At 43.5% G+C, this 19,029-nt stretch overlaps 1 protein-coding gene across 3 annotated transcripts in view; it reads left to right on the top strand.

The window, feature by feature from the left end:
* Positions 1-583: 583 nt before the first annotated feature.
* Frmd4a (FERM domain containing 4A) overlaps positions 584-19,029 on the top strand; it is a 579,710-nt gene continuing 561,264 nt past the window's right edge. The window contains exons 1-2 of one of the 3 annotated variants that reach the window (XM_036187608.1): positions 584-919; positions 1,353-1,484. In XM_036187608.1, coding sequence (XP_036043501.1) covers positions 1,440-1,484 — 45 coding nt within the window. In that variant the 5' untranslated portion in view covers positions 584-919; positions 1,353-1,439. Of the gene's footprint in view, positions 920-1,126; positions 1,207-1,352; positions 1,485-19,029 lie in introns of those variants that run through there. The other 2 variants (XM_036187605.1, XM_036187606.1) reach the window with 2 other exon arrangements.

Here is a 19,029-nt window from a genome sequence, read left to right as displayed (position 1 = left end):
ACACACACACAAAAGCATACACATATAAAGTATTCATAGGAAGAAGATTTCTAATGTACAATGTCAGTTTCCTTGTCCCTGAATTTCACACCATCCAGTTCATTTCCAAGTATTTTAGGGGTATTTACAGTAGGTGAGTGAAAACAGGGATCAAAAAAGGACATTAAAAACTGCTGCCAGAAGTGCTGACACTTTTAATCGAATGAGAATCCAGGCTATGAATTTCACCACGCTCCTGGAAAGATGCCTTGATTTGTTTCATTTGGAGGAAGACTTTAGGGGCAATGAACACAAGGTATATGTGGTATATAACAGAACCGGGTGGCAGCCTCCTGGATTTTGTTTTTGTTTCTGTGGGTTTTTTTTTTTTTTTTTTTTTTTGACATCGTCAAGGGAAGGTACCCCCAGTGATATCATTTTTCAAGGCTAATTTGCCATTTTGTCTTATGCAGTGTCCTTTCTTACAAATTAGCCTCCTCTGCCCTCCCTCTCCTGTACTAGGGAGGATCCTTCAAAATTCCTAACAGGCAGCCCTATGGAGAGATGGGAGGGAGGAAGGGAGGGAGGAAGGGAGAGAGAGAGGGAGAGAGAGAGGTAGAGGGTGTCTGGCTGCGTACATGTGGTACAGGCAGGGGATCAGAACGCTCACAGAACAGGCAGCATAATTCCATGTTCTCCCTAAGTCTCAGCCCTGCAGGGAGCTGCGCCTGCAGTCTCCTTGGAGAGGAAAAGGAAAAGGTGGAAGGGGTCAATTCCTAAGTGAGTGGGTCCTCACTGATCATGAGGGCATCTGCTCATCTCCAGTGACTGCCTGGTGCCTCCTGGTCAGACTCGGCCCTCTCTCTCCTAGATACTTGCTTTAGCAGAAGAGACACACCTTTCTGCAGCAGAGAAACGCAGCTGACCAGATTGCAAGCCGGTAGGTTGTGACATTCAGCATGTTTATGCAGCAGAATTTGCTGAGAGATGCAGGGAGGCGGGGTGTTGGTCGGGCTGACTGATTTATCTGCAGTGGGGAATGTTTTATTTTAATTGTCGGTTCAAAGCAGAATTGTTGCCCAGGCTAAGGTAGCAGCTAGAATTGCTGCGTTCCGGGCTCCTGTGTTGCATTTGTGTTGGATGCGGTTTCTGCATGCAGCTTAGAGAAGCCAGGGAGAGCTCACCTTTGAATAACCTGCAGCTTGCTATGCGCCTTCTGCTCCATATGTATTTTTTTTCTCTTCCTAAGCACAGTTCCCACCCTATCTTCCCAACATCCCCCTGCCCTCCTCCCCACCCCACGGGAAATGTGGCCTAGCTTCACCTTGAGCCCTTGGCTCCCTAAGTCTGTATGTCCGGCTGCTTTGCTCTAGGTGCTGGGGGATGCTCTGCAGCTGCCCTGGGCCCAGGCAGACTGATTCAGCAGAAGCATCTGTGCATGGGAGTCGCAATCAGGGACCATGGCAGTGCAGCTGGTGCCGGACTCCGCTCTGAGCCTGCTGATGGTGAGTGTGCTGGGGAGGAGGTGGGGCCCAGCAGTGCCCACTCCAGCCTTCCCCTGCCTCAGGGACTGCTGCTAACTGCTGCGGATGATGCCATGGCTGCAGCCATGGAAAGCACGGCTCGGCTTCATCCAGCGGGCTCCTGGGAAAGGATTTCTTGGGTCAGAGGATTAGCGTGACTAAGCACTCTCAGGGAGAAGCGGCAGTAGATTTGCCATTTTAGAAACTTGTTGCTGAATGCTATTTTGAGACGCGTGCTCACAAACAGGTGCTCAGGGTGGCTCCAGATAGATCTCAAGATGCCTCCCCTCCGTACTCAGCATCCTTCTCTCCGGGTCTTTTGAATATAAATTCAGAGAGTTGTGCTTGGATGTTTGTTTGATTTCCTTCCAGGGCAGCTGTGGGATTTATTAAAAAAAAAATTTTAATTTTTTGTCTCCAGACTGATTGAACGTTATCTTCTCAGATTCCTCTAGAGAAGCCAAGGAGGCTGATGGTGGCCCTTGTGACAGTACAGCTGCCCAGTTAGTAGACACTCCTCTCTCATCTACAGTTGGCCAGGAGACATTGGCATTTATATGTGTGTGAACTGCTGGCCTACTTTAAACTCCTATGATTTTTTCTTTTATGATGCTAAGGAAGCTGTTGCTCTTAGTGCTTTGAAGCAGGCAAGGACAGCCCCAGCACCTTGTAAGCCAGTTGGCTTTGGGCTTGACTCTGGGTTCAGCTTGCTTTGCAGTCCTGGTGCCCCCTCCCTCCTCCTCTGCTGCCCAGTAGTTCACAGGCCTTGGCAATGTTGCCTCCGGAAGAAGGCTGTGTCAGCTTGGCGTGGGAATGTACCTAACATTTACTCGGGAGAGTTTATGAGCAGAGCTTAAGTGCTTCTGCTGTATGTATTGATCTGTGTTTTCTGACTGAGATGGGAAAGTGCAGCTTGCTGAGGGCTGATGAGTTTATTAAGGTGACTTGGAGGAGTGGCTAGAGGGAGCTTGCCTCCTGGGTGGAGAGCCACATCAAATTAAGAGGGATGTGCCTCCTCGTGCTCCATTAGCCACAAAAATAAAAATGAAAATGGCATGTGGTCCTCAGAGTCACTTGAATTGCTGGAAATTGCATGGGCCTCTCTGAATTCTGGTCTACTGGGAAGGATGAATTAAAAAGTGTGAACAGGCATTGCTCTAGATATTACTCTTTATATGGCTTCCCTACTTACTAATGCTACGCGTGATAACACTTCAAATCTCATTGTCTACTGTGGGTCAAATAAATGCATGGTCAAAGTTCTGAGTATTTGTGATAGTTGCTAACACTATACTCCAATATCTGTGAGGAGCCCTGGAATCACAGGTCATGCATTAAATAATACAATATCACACACTTCTGTGTATGCATGTTCATATACGTTGTCTAATATTAATAGATATACATTCTGCAGTATGTTCATAGAGAGAAAGTTTGGCACGCCTGCTTCTCTCTGCCTCTGCACTAAATGCTCATTGAGTCTTAGATATATGTCTGTTTTTACTGTAAGACCCTGAGGAGAAGTCCTTGGTACTCAAACGAAATGAAGCTTTGCATGCCACCCTATTGGGCTGTCCCTGCCACACACAACTTCTTGGGCCCCTAATATTAATATTGTCTTGGCTATCTCTTCAGTTCAGAGTTTATCCTCTACTCGCCGGTGCCTGTTGTCTAAGATCTCTGCCTAGCACTCACCTCCTGTCTGGATTAAAGGATTGTGATCTCTTCTCTCTGGGAAGCTTGGAAAATAGCTCTTGACACAGTGATGGACCCTTAGATTAGAGCCCTCAGGAGTGCTGCATGTAATCCGAGTCACTGCACAGTTTCCGGTTCGTGTTTGGTTCAGGAAAAAAGGTCCCCTGCAGACTTCGGTGCTTTTTGCCTTTTGAAAGGGTAAATTCCAAAGTGATTGCTTCCTTGACATGTTTCATCATGATTCTCCAAATTTATAAGCAAGTGAGAGGGAAAAGAAATGGGGAGAAGAGACCACTTAGTGGAGCTGCCTTGGCTATGAGTTCAGGAAGGAAGCTGTATCCATTATTATGTATGTGATCACTAATCAGCCAATCAGCTCTCAGTATTTATCAAGCTTCTGCTCACTGTGGAGAGTAGCATGGTATGATAGCAAAAGCCAGCGCTCATGAAAACACTGTTTCAGGGGCGGTCAATATCGTGTGGGTTGAATGTAGTTGTGGTTTAGGGCTGTGGAGTCCTTGGGCTGCAGGAGTTACTGTCGGTTGAAATGTTTATTTGGTTCTGGACACAGCTGAGTCTGGAGAGATGAAGAGCTCTGTGTTCAGTCTCCAAGCTTTGCCACTTACTGGTAATGTTCAGTATGTCACTTCCTCTGTGTGTCCTGGTTAGGTCATCTGCTAACTGAGAGGGTCTGACCCCTTGGGGCCCTTTCACTGTGTTGGACCAAATGTAAAGTCCGTAAACAAGCTGTCTAGGATGGAGCTCGGAGTAGCCAGCTTGGGTGCTTTATTCGGTGTTGCTACTTTTCTCCAATCGAGCACACAAACTGCTGCGTTGCTTTTCAAAAAGGAGGGGTTTGTTCCCCCTCAGATGGCTTTTCTACCAGAGAAAGTCTGTGTCAGATCAGCTGGTTGTTCACACTCTGCTGTGCCAGAGCCCAGCCCCACAGATGCCTGCTTTCTTCCCCTGGACAGAACCCACTGACCTCAGGACAGGGCCTCAGGTACCTTTCCCAGGTGGATGTGGGTCATTTCGGGGGGAGGGTCTTGCTGATCCTTTCGATAGAGGGTGGGGAGTGACAGATGACTGTGGAAGCTAGAGTAACCCAAATAATGGAGGAAGGAAGGACAGAGTCAAGGGCAGGTAGATGGCTCTGGAGGAGGAGAAGTCCTGACGTATAGCAGAGGCTCACCTCCCCATCAATGGAGAAATCCCAGGAATAAAAGGAGGCTCTGTTCTCTCCCATTCTGCTGCATATGACTAATTGTAGGGCAGGATCTTTGTCATTTGTTGAGGTCACATGAGTTCAGGAAAGCTGCAAAGGCTGGAGCATGCTGGCATCCAGGGATTTGTTATTGATGAATTAATTGATTGGTGTATATTGAGATAGGGTCTTGCTGTGTAGCTCAAGCTTTCCTGGAACACTTGATCCTCTTGCCTCTTTCTACTTCTTGGGTTTCAAGCTTACAAGCATGTGACACCACACCTGCCTTGGAGATCACTCATTTTGTTCATCCAGAATATAAATGTATGATTAAAAGGCTTCCAAGGTAGTAGTGTGCCATTTTGTTCCTTAGAATATGATGGCTCAAATCGTTAGGGTAGGAAGATTAAAACATTTTAAAATCAATCTCTCTCTCTCTCTCTCTCTCTCTCTCTCTCTCTCTCTCTCTCTCTTGCTGTGTGTGAGTGTGTGTGTGTGTGTGTGTGTGTGTGTGTGTGTGTGTGTTTCTATCTGTCTACATGTGTGTGGAAACCTGAGGACAAATTTCAAGAGTCAGTTCTGTCTTTCCACTATGTGGGTCCTGGGAATAAACCTAGGTCATGAGGCTGAGAGGCAAGAGCATTTACACTCTGAACCACCTTCCAGCCCTACATTAGTTTTTAGATTAAGTGGCTAGGCAATAAATAATAATGAGAACTGTGCCTTTCAATAAACAAATATCTTTGCATATATTATATAATTTCATTCAAGACTCTTTTTAGACAAAGCACCTGGTAATCAGACACTGAGAAACCTGTCAATGTTCTTATTCCTGAACTTGACAGTTCAGAGTCTCAAAATCAAGGTTCTCTGCTACAGTATTTAAGCTAAGAATCTGACACCCAGGACCTTGTAACACTGATTCTGAGGGCCTAGTTGACCTAGACTCAACCATTCTTTACTTGCAGTGTTTCTAGTCAGAAAGTCTTGTCCTCTTATTTAATATTTATCATTTTCTATGTTAAAATACAAGATTAAAAAGATTACTATACAAAATTTAAAAATTGCTGCAAGATGCCTGTGTTAATACTAATAGATAGAACAACATTTATATCCATAGGAGACTTGTCATGTTGTCCACATTCCAGCTCTTCAACTGTATTTTTAAGAATTTGCCAAAGTCATATTTAACAGTAGAGAGATTTAATTTGTGGAAAACTCAGAGAAATTAGTGCATGCTTATTTATAATGAATGAAGGAGTTGAGTTAGAGGAGTTTGTTTTAGATGGCTCTGCTTCTTTGGGACTACACCAGCTCCCTCAAGTTCTCTTTTTCCTTGGCCATTTTTTTTTCATTTAGACATCTTCCTCTTTAACTCTTAGTTGCTAAGTACATATTCCATAAAAGAAACATGGGAGCCAGTTACTGACTTTAACAAACTTACAACTGAGTTGAAGAGGCAGGATAGTTCCCTGGGAGTGAGAAGGCAGCTTCCTTAAATGAGAAATGTGTAATTTGAGAGCACTTGAGAGAATCGCTTGACAACTAGATGGATTTCTTCAAGGAACAAAGGATTGTAACGTCAAGAGGGCAGGTGGGGCATTCTTGGAAGAGTCACAGTCTTAGTTCTACTATATGGTACTTAGCCTCCCTCTCCCTCTGACCTGTGACAGGTTTATTTGGAGTTTATAACAAACATTCCCTACATCCCAAATGGCAAAAGGTGAGTAGAAACTAAGTTCCATCTCAAGAACTCTTGCTTCTGAGTTACTAAGTTTTAAAGTTTCCAAAGTACTTTTGTGTCTATAGTTTCTCTAAATGTTGCCCACAATACAGGGAAGTCAGTAACTGTCTCTCCCTGTGATGTGCTGAAGTCAAGGTCTAGAGAACATAAACAGCTTGCCCACCATGACTCAGATAGCCTGTGATGATCCCGAACAACTGCCCTGACTTCAATAATAGTTGTTAGATACTTGAAGAAGCAATATTGATCAATTATATAGAAAGTTAGAGGCTAATAATGATATGCTAATACAGGGCATGTACTTCTGAGAGTCTTCAAGTCTGGTCATCAGCCACAGGTCCTGAGTGTTTGGGTCTAAGGTGAAGCTGATTATTAACATCATTTATTTTCACATTTTACTTAAAGTAGGAGAGCTGTTCCCAAACATCTATTGGATGTGGTCATATCATAGTTACATCTCAGTCAGTAGCTAACATCCTACTTAAATTCAGTTATTTATCTTCTAGGTTTAGATTTCTTGATGCATACCTACAATTCTGATATTAGTAAATTTTAGCTAGTATTTAATGTATAAATGTACCCCTTTCAAAAGGGGAGATTTGAGGTTAATGTCAATAAAGCTAACTCAGATTAATTTTTGTTAGATTTATAAAATTTCATGTACTGATTTGTTTTACTATGTTTAAATAACAGAGATACACTTAAACTCCAGCATTTGTAAAACAGGGAGATAAAAAAGGAATTTTTTGGACTAGGTAGCTAGGGGTTCTTCCCCCCCAGAAGTGGCTCTGGGATTACCAGTCCCAAGCATTGATGAACACAGATAAATATTCAAGCTTCTCCTCCCATGGCCACGGCTTCCGTATTCTCTCTGGCCCTCTGGATACTGGGCTGGCCTTGGGCCACCCACAGGATCTGACAATGGGGATGTCTGACCAGGTAGGTCTTGGGATTTAGACCTTGGAGGAAGTAAGAGGACTATCTACTGGATGGTAATTCCACACAGTTACATGCAGTAGAGCAGACATCTTCCAAATAGAGAACGGCTGTATCCAGAAGGGAGGACAGGAGTCTGGCAAGGCAGACAACACAAAAGATGCTCACTGACCGTGGTCTTGGCACCTTAGACCCTGTAATAGAGATTCAATAAGATTAACGAAAGAGATAAAACATCAATGAATTCTAAACCACAGGACAACTTTCCTTCAAAACAAATGTATTTGGAGAAACCCAAATGTCTGATTTTCCCCCCTAGGTTGAACGAGTCTCACCATCTGTAAAATGAGACTGTAATTACCATATAAGACTTGAGATACTTCACTGAACTACACATGAGAAGTATTTAGCTCTATTCCTTGCCCAAAGAAAACACAGGCTCAGTATTAGTAAGTGCTTGCTTTATCTTAAACTAACATAACATGACTATCTGTCTGTCTATCTGAAATTATCTCCTTGGATTCCTGCATGAATGAGCCAAACTCAATTAAAAAAAAATAGTTGTCCAATTCTGTCCCAGTACCTGAGTCTCTAGGCAACAAATGACCACTTTTGGATGAGTAGCCAATGCCTTCGGGAAAAAGATGTTCTCATGGTCATGAAAATCATTCCAGTCACACACATATTGAAATTTACATTCATGTTTTAAATAACCAATGAAACTTTCTTACCCTCTGAAGATAAATGACTAAAGTATGGGCAGCAATATGTTCTCTCTGGCAAATGTCAGATGCATGCCTTTCAGAGCTGCCACACATGATGGGGCGGCTGTAAGAGCATCTCTGCTAAAGATTAATTGCATGGCTGCTTTGCAAAAGCTTAATAGCAGTTTGGAGAACATATGTTGCAAATATAGGTAGCAGTTTCTCATTGAGTCCTGTGCCAGGATGTGATGTTGTCTAACAGAACATACGGTATTTAGCCTGGTCATAATCAAAGGTCCTGGAAGCTGGCTTAACTAAGTCCATGTGGTAAGTATCAAGTGGGGAAAGCTGAATTTCAATGTCAAGGTAACACTGGCTGGTGACTCACACTGTATTATATAATGAGTGCTCTTTACAACCCTGGATATTGAAATCTCAGTCTCATAGTCTAGACCTGGAGAAGCAATTTCCTGAGTGGTAGATCCAATTCATCTCCTCAAGCAATGTTACATATACCCACAGCATTAACTATCATCTGTACATCAATAGTTTCCCAATCATATCTTTGACACAGGCCTGGCCCCTAGACTCTGATGACTACAAATCCAAACTTATCAGATTTATCCCCTTGCTTACCTGACAGATGCCTCAAACTCAGCCCCCTCATTCCTTGCAAAGATTATTTCTGGTCTTTTCCCTTGACTTTGCTGGTGGTGAGGCCATCTTGCCCATTGTCTAGGATGCACTTTTGACTTCTTGCCATCTCTCTTCCAGTTGGTCTCAGCGTGAGCTGCTTCAGCCTTTTCAGGCTTTGTCTAATCTGGTTCTTCCCACCCCCTCCTTAGTGCAAGCCAACATCCTACCTGGGCCACCAGCACCACCTCTTACCTGGCACCTGCCTCTAGTCTCTGTACTATTGTCTGTCCTTGAGACTTTTGCCAAAGGAATATTAAAAAAAAAATCAAGGCTGGCATTTTCTATTGAAACTTTCTACTGATACTGATTGTAACTGAGATCAGCCTCAAGCTTCTAATATTCCACACTCATCATTTAAAGATCAGGTCTCTGCCCCAACAATATCCCTTCCCATGGTTCCGATCTTGACCCCTCCATTGCTTCACAGTGATAATACAGTCTAATACGTGAATTTCAAGTGACTTTGTCATTTTGAAGTAGGCTATGTAAGATGCAATCAAGTGATGAGCTAAACATGAAATACATCGGGCTGCCCCTATGTAACATAGATTGCTGCATTATAGCCATTTTTCAAGCAAGTGAGAAAATGCTATTAAGATTACAAGTATAACAGAGCAAATGCACAGGCCGTAACAAAGCTGCTCCTGTTACTGTCGAGTAGAATGCATTGTGCCCAACTGTATGTACTATATTTTTATACAGCTGCCGGCACAGGAAGCTCATTCATGCTATCATCACCGCAAACTTGAGTGATGCAGTACACTTCCCCACCAGGGTGGCTGTATGTCACTCACAGTAGGGATTTGCGGCTCTGTTACATTCTTATGGGACCACTGCCCTTTGAGCTGTTTTTTGTTGACCAAGATGTCACATTAAGTACACAACTGTATTTCTGTCCACCAATAACATACTTACTGATACTTCCAAACAGATGTCTCTCTGTGATTTCTTTTATTGCCATATGATATTTAGCATGCATATGTGCTTTCCTTAATAGATTGTGTCTACTATACAGAGCATCTCATCCACTCACCCAACACATTCTTATCGAGCAGACATTCTTTTCCTGATCCTGGAGTTTTCTTTCTGGTATCTGGGATTGAACCCAGGGCCTGGCACATGCTAGGCAAGCACCCTGCCACTGATCTCTGTGTCTTCAGCCCTGGCATTCTTTAATGCAAAGGATGCAGCAGCAAACAACACAAATGAGGCCTCTGTGATCACCAAGTTTACAGTGTCTTTAGGAAAAGCAAAAATAAATTAGGCATAAACAGGTGAGCTGCTGAAAGAAATGATTTTTCAGTCAGTGTTCAGATGCAGCTTAGGATGGGTAGTGATGGAAGACTTCTTGTGGAGGTGGCACATAGCTGAAGAGGAAGTGGCAAAAGAAGGCCCTGATAAAATCTCTAGGCCAGAACATTCCAACCAGGGCAGAAGCCCTGGGACACGAAAGTGTTTAGCAGGCTCTAGAACCTTGCAGTACATGAATTATAGTTCATAGATTAAGGAATCGATTGGTTATTTCCTGAAAGATTAGCCCTGGTACAAACTTGAGGAATTTCAGGTCTCTGGAACATGGCCTTTGCCCTAGAGCCTGTGTCTCTTCAGACAAATTAGAATCACAGAAAATGTCCAGGAAACACCATACAGAAGGAGCCCTGCATCAAAGACCAGGGTGCTAGTGGTGGGTAAGAAGGAGTCTAGAGAGGTGAATTCTAGAAATCTCATCAAAACTGAGTAAGATGCTACAGAACTACTCTGAAGAGTGGGCATAATCAAGGATGCAGAGGGAAGAGAAAGAGTGACTTCCCAAGGGGAAGACACGGGAAGGTGCTGGATGAAGAGAGACTTGGTGTGTGTGGGGGGATTGGAAGGAGCAACTCTGGCCTAACTGAAGCTGAGGGTTCATGCCATGGAGGAGGAAGGAAACTGGCTGAATGGGAATCAGGTGAGTGAGAGACCACATTCCAAATCCTCTGGGTTGGACCTGGGTTTGAACTATTGGCACTTGGGAGACTCTGGGTTTGCAGAAAAGACCAGCTAAATATGTGTTGTGAGGCCTTTGAAGCTTGCTAGTAAAAAACGAGTGCAGTAGGAGACTGGAGAGAGAAAGCCAGTGTAGAGTCAATGGCTGGAACTGGGCTTATAGTGGGATGAGAGGAATATGGTGAATGACAATGATATTGTGGGGCGACGGTCCCATGATGGATTCCAATTTCAATTCCAGAATGGCAGTGGTGGGACTGCAGGGGGTGTAACATCTGTGCACCAAACTGAGTTGGGGAATAGAGTTTGAGGAATTATAGATTGCAGTTCACTTAGCACCACCAAATTGAAGGTGCTGTTTTTAATAGAATTTTCTGGCAGTCAGGGCCAGTGGGCAGGTGGCAGTACAGGCTACAGCAGGCCAGTGATTAGATCAGGGCTGAGAACAGGAGTGGGGTGACACAGGAATCCCAAAGAGAATGAAGAACAAGCCAATCCTGAGAGAGGGCATCGGCACTGCTGGGATTAAATTGAGTTCATATTGGCGCATGATGAAAGGCAGCATTGGAGGGAGATCAATGTTACCTTGATGTTTCAATTAACTTCCCTTGTGTGGCATATGACGCCTGGCCTGGATGAAGCAGTCTTGGAGATTCTCTGCCAGGTATTCAGTGTTGTTTCATTGTGTGATGGCACTTTCTGCAGGGTGCAGCTAAGCTAAGAATACACATGAGCAACAAAATCAACTCTCCAAATCAGCTGTGTCTATCTCTATGTGTATATGTGGGGGAAGCCCCAGCATTGCTGCACTTACATACTTTGTGACTTAAATTACTGTGTTCTGCCCCCCAAATCAGTGTAAGGAGTTCCTGTGGGGTACAGTGAACATGTCTGTGCTCCACACCAGAGACTTGACTGGTAAGACTTAAATCTGTAATCTGGAAGTTATCTTCACTCATCGGTTGGGTAATGGGTACACCTGTCACCAAAACCACAGTTGGTCTGCTGACCATAGCATCAAGGAGGCCCTCTCCATGTGGCCTGGATTGCCTATAACATGGCTGCTTCTAAATGGTTGGGGTTCATACTATTCCTGAGTCCCAAACTGTGTCTGAGCTGACAAGAAGAACTATGTCTCTTCACAGTTCTTCATGAAGGTCTCTTCAGGAAGTCATGCAGACATACTGGGGCTGCACTTTCTTGGTCACAGGTGTGTCCTTAAGGTGAGATTTAAGTGAAGGGCTATTAAGATTCTGTGAATGAAGGGGATCAGCATTTTTTAGAAGAAGTTTTAACCAGCAGAGCACTTGGCCATTACCTATAAATTGATCTCATGTTGTTTATGTAGGACAAGTTTTAACCATTGTAGCTCATGCTCACTGCCTGTAACTTGATTTCATGTTGCTTGGTGGTCTTTTGCCCTTTGATTTGTAACCTGTCTGGTGGGGAGAAAAATAGCTTGACCACATAGCTGCCATGATAGGCTTATTGGCAGGCAACACCCTGATCCAGAAAAAGCCACAAGCTGATACTACCCAGAGATCCACCCAGCGATGAGCCAACATCTAAAGGGAAGAACCTGACATCTCAAACATTCCAACCATCAGGTAAGATTAGATAAGATTGCCAGGTGTCCCTGAGCCTAGAACATACCTATTTCCCTTTTACAGATACTGCTAGACAAACGTTAGCCAATCAAGGTCCTGAACCCTGGAAATCCCCTCACCCCAACCTTTGCTATGATAAAAGCCCTACCCTGCCTGGGCTCAGGCCTCTCTGCTCTCACTGCTTCCCAAGCTCAAGCTCTCTTCTTTTATATATGGGATTCAGTCTCAGTGGTGATCTTTTGGGGGGGGGTCCCTGTGATCTGGGCATAATGCTATCCATGTGGCTTTACTCAGAAGACACAGTCCATAATTGATGGGTTGAACAATAGGCTAATCTGAAGAAGCTAAGACTATGGGGGTGGGCACAGAGTTGTATGTGCATAGGTCTGTGTGCTCATGAAGTCTGCCTCAGTTGTGGTTCTTCAGAAGCCATCCACCCACCTTGATTTTGAGGCAGGATCTCTTGCTGGGATGTGGAGCTCACTGATTAGGATAGACTGGTTAGAAAGCAAGCACTAGGGGCATTCTGGTCTCTACTTCCCAAGAGCTGGATTATAAGCACACGCCATCATGCTCAGCTTCTTATGTGGATGTTGGGATCAAATCAAATCCTCAGAGTTGAACAGCAAACACTTTACTCACTTAGCTATTTTTCCAGTTCCCGAAAAAGTCAGTTTTTGGCATGGACTGATGGCAACCATTGCTGCTTGACAAAGTTCCAGCATTTCGACATTGCAGACCACACTTCTCCAGCACCTTTTAAATTCCATTTTTAATGATTCTCAATATTAATGTCTTTCTCTTTGGGAAATTTTGTGTGGACTTTGATGAAGGATAAAAATGTGTACAAAGGTAGCCTCTCTAGACAAAATAATTCTTTGGGGGAAAAATCCCTGCCACTGTGGAATCAGGAATTCCATTGTGCCCTCCTAATTACACCAAGAGCAGGAAAGTTAGAGGTTTACTAGACACATCTGACCCCAATGATGAAATGCTTACAGTCCAGATCCAGAGCCTGAGGCATTAAGGATGAGAGTTCAGTTAATAAATACAGAGAAATCAGAATGATAGTATAATGGAAAAAGACTAAGACATCAGGACCTTCTGTTTTGGGAGCATTATGAAGGGGACAGGCCCAGATAGTAAGACTAAGAAATTGTAGTATAGTGTCTGCTCCCCAGAAGAAGTTCTTTTCCCAAGGTCAGGCATTTGGATAAGAGGCTCCATTCCCTGGGCAGCTTGAGGAAAGTTCCTGCTTGCTAAAGCGGTCATTCTCCCTGATCTCTGGCAAGGGGAACTTGTGGCCCTCTCATTAACATATGACTGGTGCCTATCCTCAAGGTCAAAGCTAGATTTCTCAACCTCTGATCTCAAGCCACACCCCAGCTGTCATGCCACCTTTAAAAGGTATATTCTTTTCTTCACTTTCACACTCCTGGAAGCTGTCCTAATTCATCCTCAGATCCCCACTTCATCATGTTGTGCTCCCCCACCCCTCAGCGCCTCCCCCAACCAACTCCACACATTCTCTTTGGGGCCTGAATAGGTCTTCAGCAAGTTTTATTTTTCCTACTGCAAAGACTTTGCCCTTTGAATTTTTAGATTTTCCTCCAAATTATATATCTGTGAGTCACATGTTTAGTTCTATGCTGTGCCTGCAGAGAACACCTAGAGTGTGTATAAATCACTAGGAAAGTCCGATTTGCTTGCTCTGTGACCTCTAAGGTCACCCGAGTTTAGTTCTCATTGATTGCAGAACTGATAAAGCAATAGCTGTGCTTCTTTTACATGCTTGGTATTTAGACTAATAACTTGTTTTGTGTCTTTATTGCCCATGTGTCAAGGTAGAAGAGGGACGTGGTTTGGTACTAAGTCTCAAATGTTTCTTCCTTGTGCAGTGCTTGAGTGTAATTGAGCTGTAATGAACATGGCTAAGGTCATTTCCCAAGAATTAATGAACAGGAGGATGTGTTCTTGGCCAGAGGCTGAGTCTTTGGTCATTAACCTAGTTGGTCATTAATATTGTCCAGGAATGCTTTACACTAGGCCATTACAGCCTGCACCATATGCTGCTACCACAGGGAAACAAGAACATTACCTGTGTCAATAACTATTTGTTTTCCTCTGTTCTCATGACTACTGATGGAGGCAGCCCTTTTAATACTTTTTCCAAAGGCCTGAAGCACCAAGGTCATGAAGGAGAGAAAGGGGTGGGAAACCAGTAATTTGGGCTTTGCAGAGTAAAATCTCTGATTATTTTGCAGACTATGTGATCATGTTCTTTCTTCCCAAGAAGCAAGCACTGGGTCTCTTCCCTCCCCTTTCCTGACTTCTTCTCCCCTTCTTTCCCCCTCCTCACATTTTCTCTTTCTAAAACAGTGTGTGGAGGATGTCAATCAGAGACACTGGTCAGTGCCGAGGATATATGTACAAATGCCACTCGGTCCCTGCTGTCAGCAAGCTTAGAGTTTCTCTAGAAAGGCCAATAGAAAAATCACTCCAATGCAGCCAGGTTGATGTGATGGCACAGAAATTTCAATGTATTATAGAGCAAAGGAGTGTAACACAAGGATCTCCAAAGTGGCTGCAAAGGTTCTGGTTCGTTTCGGGGTAGGGTCTCATGAATTCTGTGCTGGGACCAAGTGTACAAACACAGCCTGGAATTGACTATGGAGCTGAGGTTGTCTTCAAGTTCACATTCTCTTCCTCCCTCTACCAGTGGAATGCTAGAGTCATGGTGTATGCCCCCATGCCCAGCTTCTGGTGTGATCTGAAGGGGTTTGGTGAGTGTATAGAAGTCATGGGTGATAGTGAAGCCTGCTTGCTTTGGCTAGACTGGCTGGCCAGCCATCCCTGGAATCTACCTGTTTTAAACCCCATCACCAGGATTACAGGTTTGTGCCAGCTGGGCCCAGCTTTGCATTTAGGTACTGGGGATCCAAACACATATTCTTGTGTTTATGTAGGAAGCACTTTACCCACTGAGCCAACTCTCCAGTCCTTTACTTGTATATTCTTGTCTTTCTAGTACCTGGTCATGAATGTCTTTCTGCTTAGACGAAGTAGATTGGGTTTTGTTGACTGCAGCTAAGAACTCTAAATAAAGGCCTCTGTAGCTTTCTTGGAGGTGAGGGAAGGAGTGGTTGGTAGTTTTAGTCTCTTCTGGTTGCAAAGGAGAAACAGACTAATAGCTACTACATAGAGAACCAAAAACATCATCTGTGGGTAAAGGTAGGCATAGTGGGAATACAGTAAATAGGGCAGATTAGACAGGTGTTTCCTTTATTTAGGACATGAGCTTTTCCACAGAAAGCTCAAAGTACTCCAAACATAGTCATGACTCTGTGAAAGTGGCTTATATAGAGTACAAATCCTAGCCTAGTTTAATCTCTTCCCGCCACAGGTTTTGCCTCAGTTACACCCCCTGTCCATAATGAGCATAATGGTAACAAAATAGTTAGGAGCTGATGAAGGAAGAAAGAGCAGGCCACTTTTTAAAAATGAGTACTATGACTTCAATTATGATCATATGGACAAAAAAGTAGGATAAAGGTTTTGAAGCTTCCTAGATACTCAGCCATATGCATCTTCAGTCTAAATCATTTGAAGTGTGAATATCATTATTTGGAAATGTCTTTTCAAATTTTCAAACTGAAAATTTAAAAATTTTAACTTTAAAAAAATAGAAACACTTCTTGCTTAAAATGTTCTTAAATACAAAGGGCTGTATAATAACCATGAACTTACCTCTCACTCCAGTTCTTAGTTCCTTGTGTATCTTTCCAGAAATGCCCTGTACATATGTGACCTCCTTCTTTGTCAGTACCTACAGCTTGAACACATTCTTTATAAAGGCTGTACTGCTTTTGTTACATTAGTGACTCATAATATATTTAATAGCCCCTCACTGATGGGCATTTAGGCTATTTAATATAATTGCAAAGTGCCTACAGTGAACATTCATGTGCAGACATCTTTGTGCAAATGGCCGGAGCATGGCATAGGACAAAATTCGAGGCAGCGAATGATAGATCAAGACTATATCTCCTTAAATGTTTACAAGTATTATCCAATTACTATCTTCAAAAAGGCACCATGCCAACTTTTAAAAGTTTCTACCTTGAAAGCTGCAGTTCAGTTAGACCAGTTTGTATGTGTGCGTCGGGAGGAGAGAGCGTGAGAGAGGCAAGCTAGTCTCTAAAGGGTATTTATAATCTTACTGTATAAACAATTACAGCATTAAATGTCTGCAAAATTCAAGTGGCAAATGAGCTGAGAATATCAATTGCACATCTGCCGCATCTCAAAGGCAGATGGCCTTTTAATTTTATATCCCAAGAATTAGACCCAAAATTTCATTCCCTTCCTCAGATTGCTCCCTCACTCTCTTTACTTTCACTGAGAAAATGGATTGTCACACTTTTCAAATATCAAGTCAGTTTCAACATAAATTGCCAGGAAACTGTCTGCCATCTCTTACTAAGCAGATATCAAGGACTGATTGACATTTAACCCATGAACCCATAAAGAAAACACTAAAAGACACCACTCCTATTGTCAGGGACCTTATGATCTAGGTTGAGAAATCAACGTTTAAAACCAAATGGTGACATGCCAGATGAAGAGGAATGAGTGCTCTGCTGTATAATTTAACTACCCACACTTGGAAAGACAAAGACGAAAGAGATTGTTTCTCATAGGAGCGGCTGTCAGAGACTCATAGGAGACAGATGGGTGTTGGCTTGGGCTGGGGCACAAAAAAAAAAAAAAAAAAAAGACAGAAAGGCAGGAAGAAGGAAAGGGTGAGCAAATGGAGTTGAACAGGGTGTAGGATGGAGGGAGATGTATGAGACTATGTAAATATGGGGGGATAGAGTGGGATCATGTAACAAAAGACCGTGCTTGGATTGAGCAATAGGAAGCTCAATACAGATGACTTTTGATGAAAGAAGGTACATACTATGTGCAGGATACTCCTGCAAAATCAAACTGGCTCATGTCTGGTCTCTTGAACACAGCAACAGGAGTTATAGAGAAGATCTTAGTGTCACACACATGTAATGCGACCTTTCTGTTCAAAGCTTGGTGAATATACCTAAATATATTGGGTTCACAGAGGTTGACATAGCTGTTTTCTTAATAGCTGTCCATCAAGCATTATTTCAAGGAAGACTTGGGTGATGGTAGGGCTCATCCAACAAGGAACTGAATGGGAAGGCTGGTGTAGGGTCACAGGTAAAGGACCACAAAGGGCTGTGTTCATAGCGACTGGTAGAGAGGGACACAGCTGGTGGAACTCAGGCTTGGAGATAAGTAAAGGAAAGCAAATCTATAAAGTAGCCCAGTAAGTGTTTCTCATAGAACCCAGCCTCCATTCTAAGTAGTAAAGGGGGGTGAAACACTGTCCAGATAGTCCTCCATTCAGGGATTTTCAGTGTGACCAGGTTGAGAACATAAAGAAAGGAAAACAAGGTCCAATATTAGGAGGTCAAAGCAACAGACAGAAGTGCTGTGGAGATTCAAAGCAGAGGTCTCAGGTGACTGAGGAGTCAGGGTAACCCACAAAGTGCGGGATCTCAAGGAGGTGTTGGACAAGAGTGGCCGGGAGAGTGATGGCCCAGTATGGAAATGAGAAAGAACAGAGGAAATCACAAGTACATTGGACAGTAGCCAGTTTGTGGGCCTCTAGGTAAAGTGCAGGGACAGGAGAAGGAAGGTGTGTGAAACCAGAGCAGAAGGGCTTTCCTTTAGGCTTTGTGTTTTCTTTCATTCTAGCAGGAGGCTGGGTATCAGAACTCACATACATCTATGTTCCCCCACTTCTTGTAACCTGTGCATATATGATGGTGGGGGGTGGTACATGTGGAGGCCCGAGGTTAACAGCATCTTCCTCAATTGTCCTTCACTTTAGTGTTTGATACAGTCTCTCCTTGGACCTGGAGCTCACTAATTCAAATAGGCCGACTAGCCAGTGAGCCACCAGGCTCTTCCTGTCTCCACTTCCACAGATCTGAGATTAGGGACATATACCTGACACCACCCACCCCCATGGGTTTCAGGGGGACTTTCAGAGTCAGGTTCTCGTGTATGCATGGCAAGTGGTTTACTGACTGAGCCATCTCCCAAGCCCCAGAATACCCTCTGAGTAAATGCGGCAATGGCCACAGACACACTTCCAATCAGCGCCTCCCGTTCTTTGAAGAAGGCACTAGTTGTTAAACCTGAGACTTGAAAGCAGTGCAGTAACTACTCTTGAGATGAAAGACATGTGTGGAGGGAGAAGCATCTTTGAATTAAAAAAAAAAAAAAGAATTCACTATTTCATATGAAAGCAGAACTCTTTCCCCTCAATCTGCTTCTGCATAATTTTAGTCTATTTTTCTAATTCTGGTAACTGAACAAGAAAAGTTCCAACTGCTGTTCACATTCTCACTGCTTCTCAAATAAAAAAAAAAATAATAACTTGGAAGTCCGTATCTATGCCAGGGAAAAATGAAACAAAGACAGGGTGTTAATTGTCTTTGTGTAAGTTTGTCTTTGGCACATTTCTTTCCTTTCTCTGCCCAAGTAATTTAAAATGAGTATCATTCAAGACCAATTAAAGGGATCTGGATGGGAGGCTCTGTGTTTGCAGTTGGTATCAATCAATTGTGCAATTTGGCCATCAATAGCCCTTCCAAAATGGCTGCATTTAACTGTAGCTGAAGGATTAGAAAAGAACCCACAGTGAGTGAGCCCTCCTTTGTCTCAAAGAGTGAGCTTCAAAGTGCTGAAAATTTGGGGATTTTCTTCATTATTTGAATCAAAGGTTGTCTATTTGGCAAAGAGAAAATGTGGCCGATGTTCCTTGGATACTTGGCCAGTGAATTTTGGCCACCTACTCTCAATAGCAAAATCACAATGAATCTAGTGGGGTGGAAGAAAGGACAGCAGGGCAGGAAGGAGGAAACTGGAG

Source organism: Onychomys torridus, chromosome 5, assembly GCF_903995425.1.
Source record: "Onychomys torridus chromosome 5, mOncTor1.1, whole genome shotgun sequence".
Lineage (NCBI taxonomy): Eukaryota > Metazoa > Chordata > Mammalia > Rodentia > Cricetidae > Onychomys > Onychomys torridus.
Note: the sequence above shows the minus strand (reverse complement) of the source record. Positions and strands in the feature narration are given on the sequence as shown.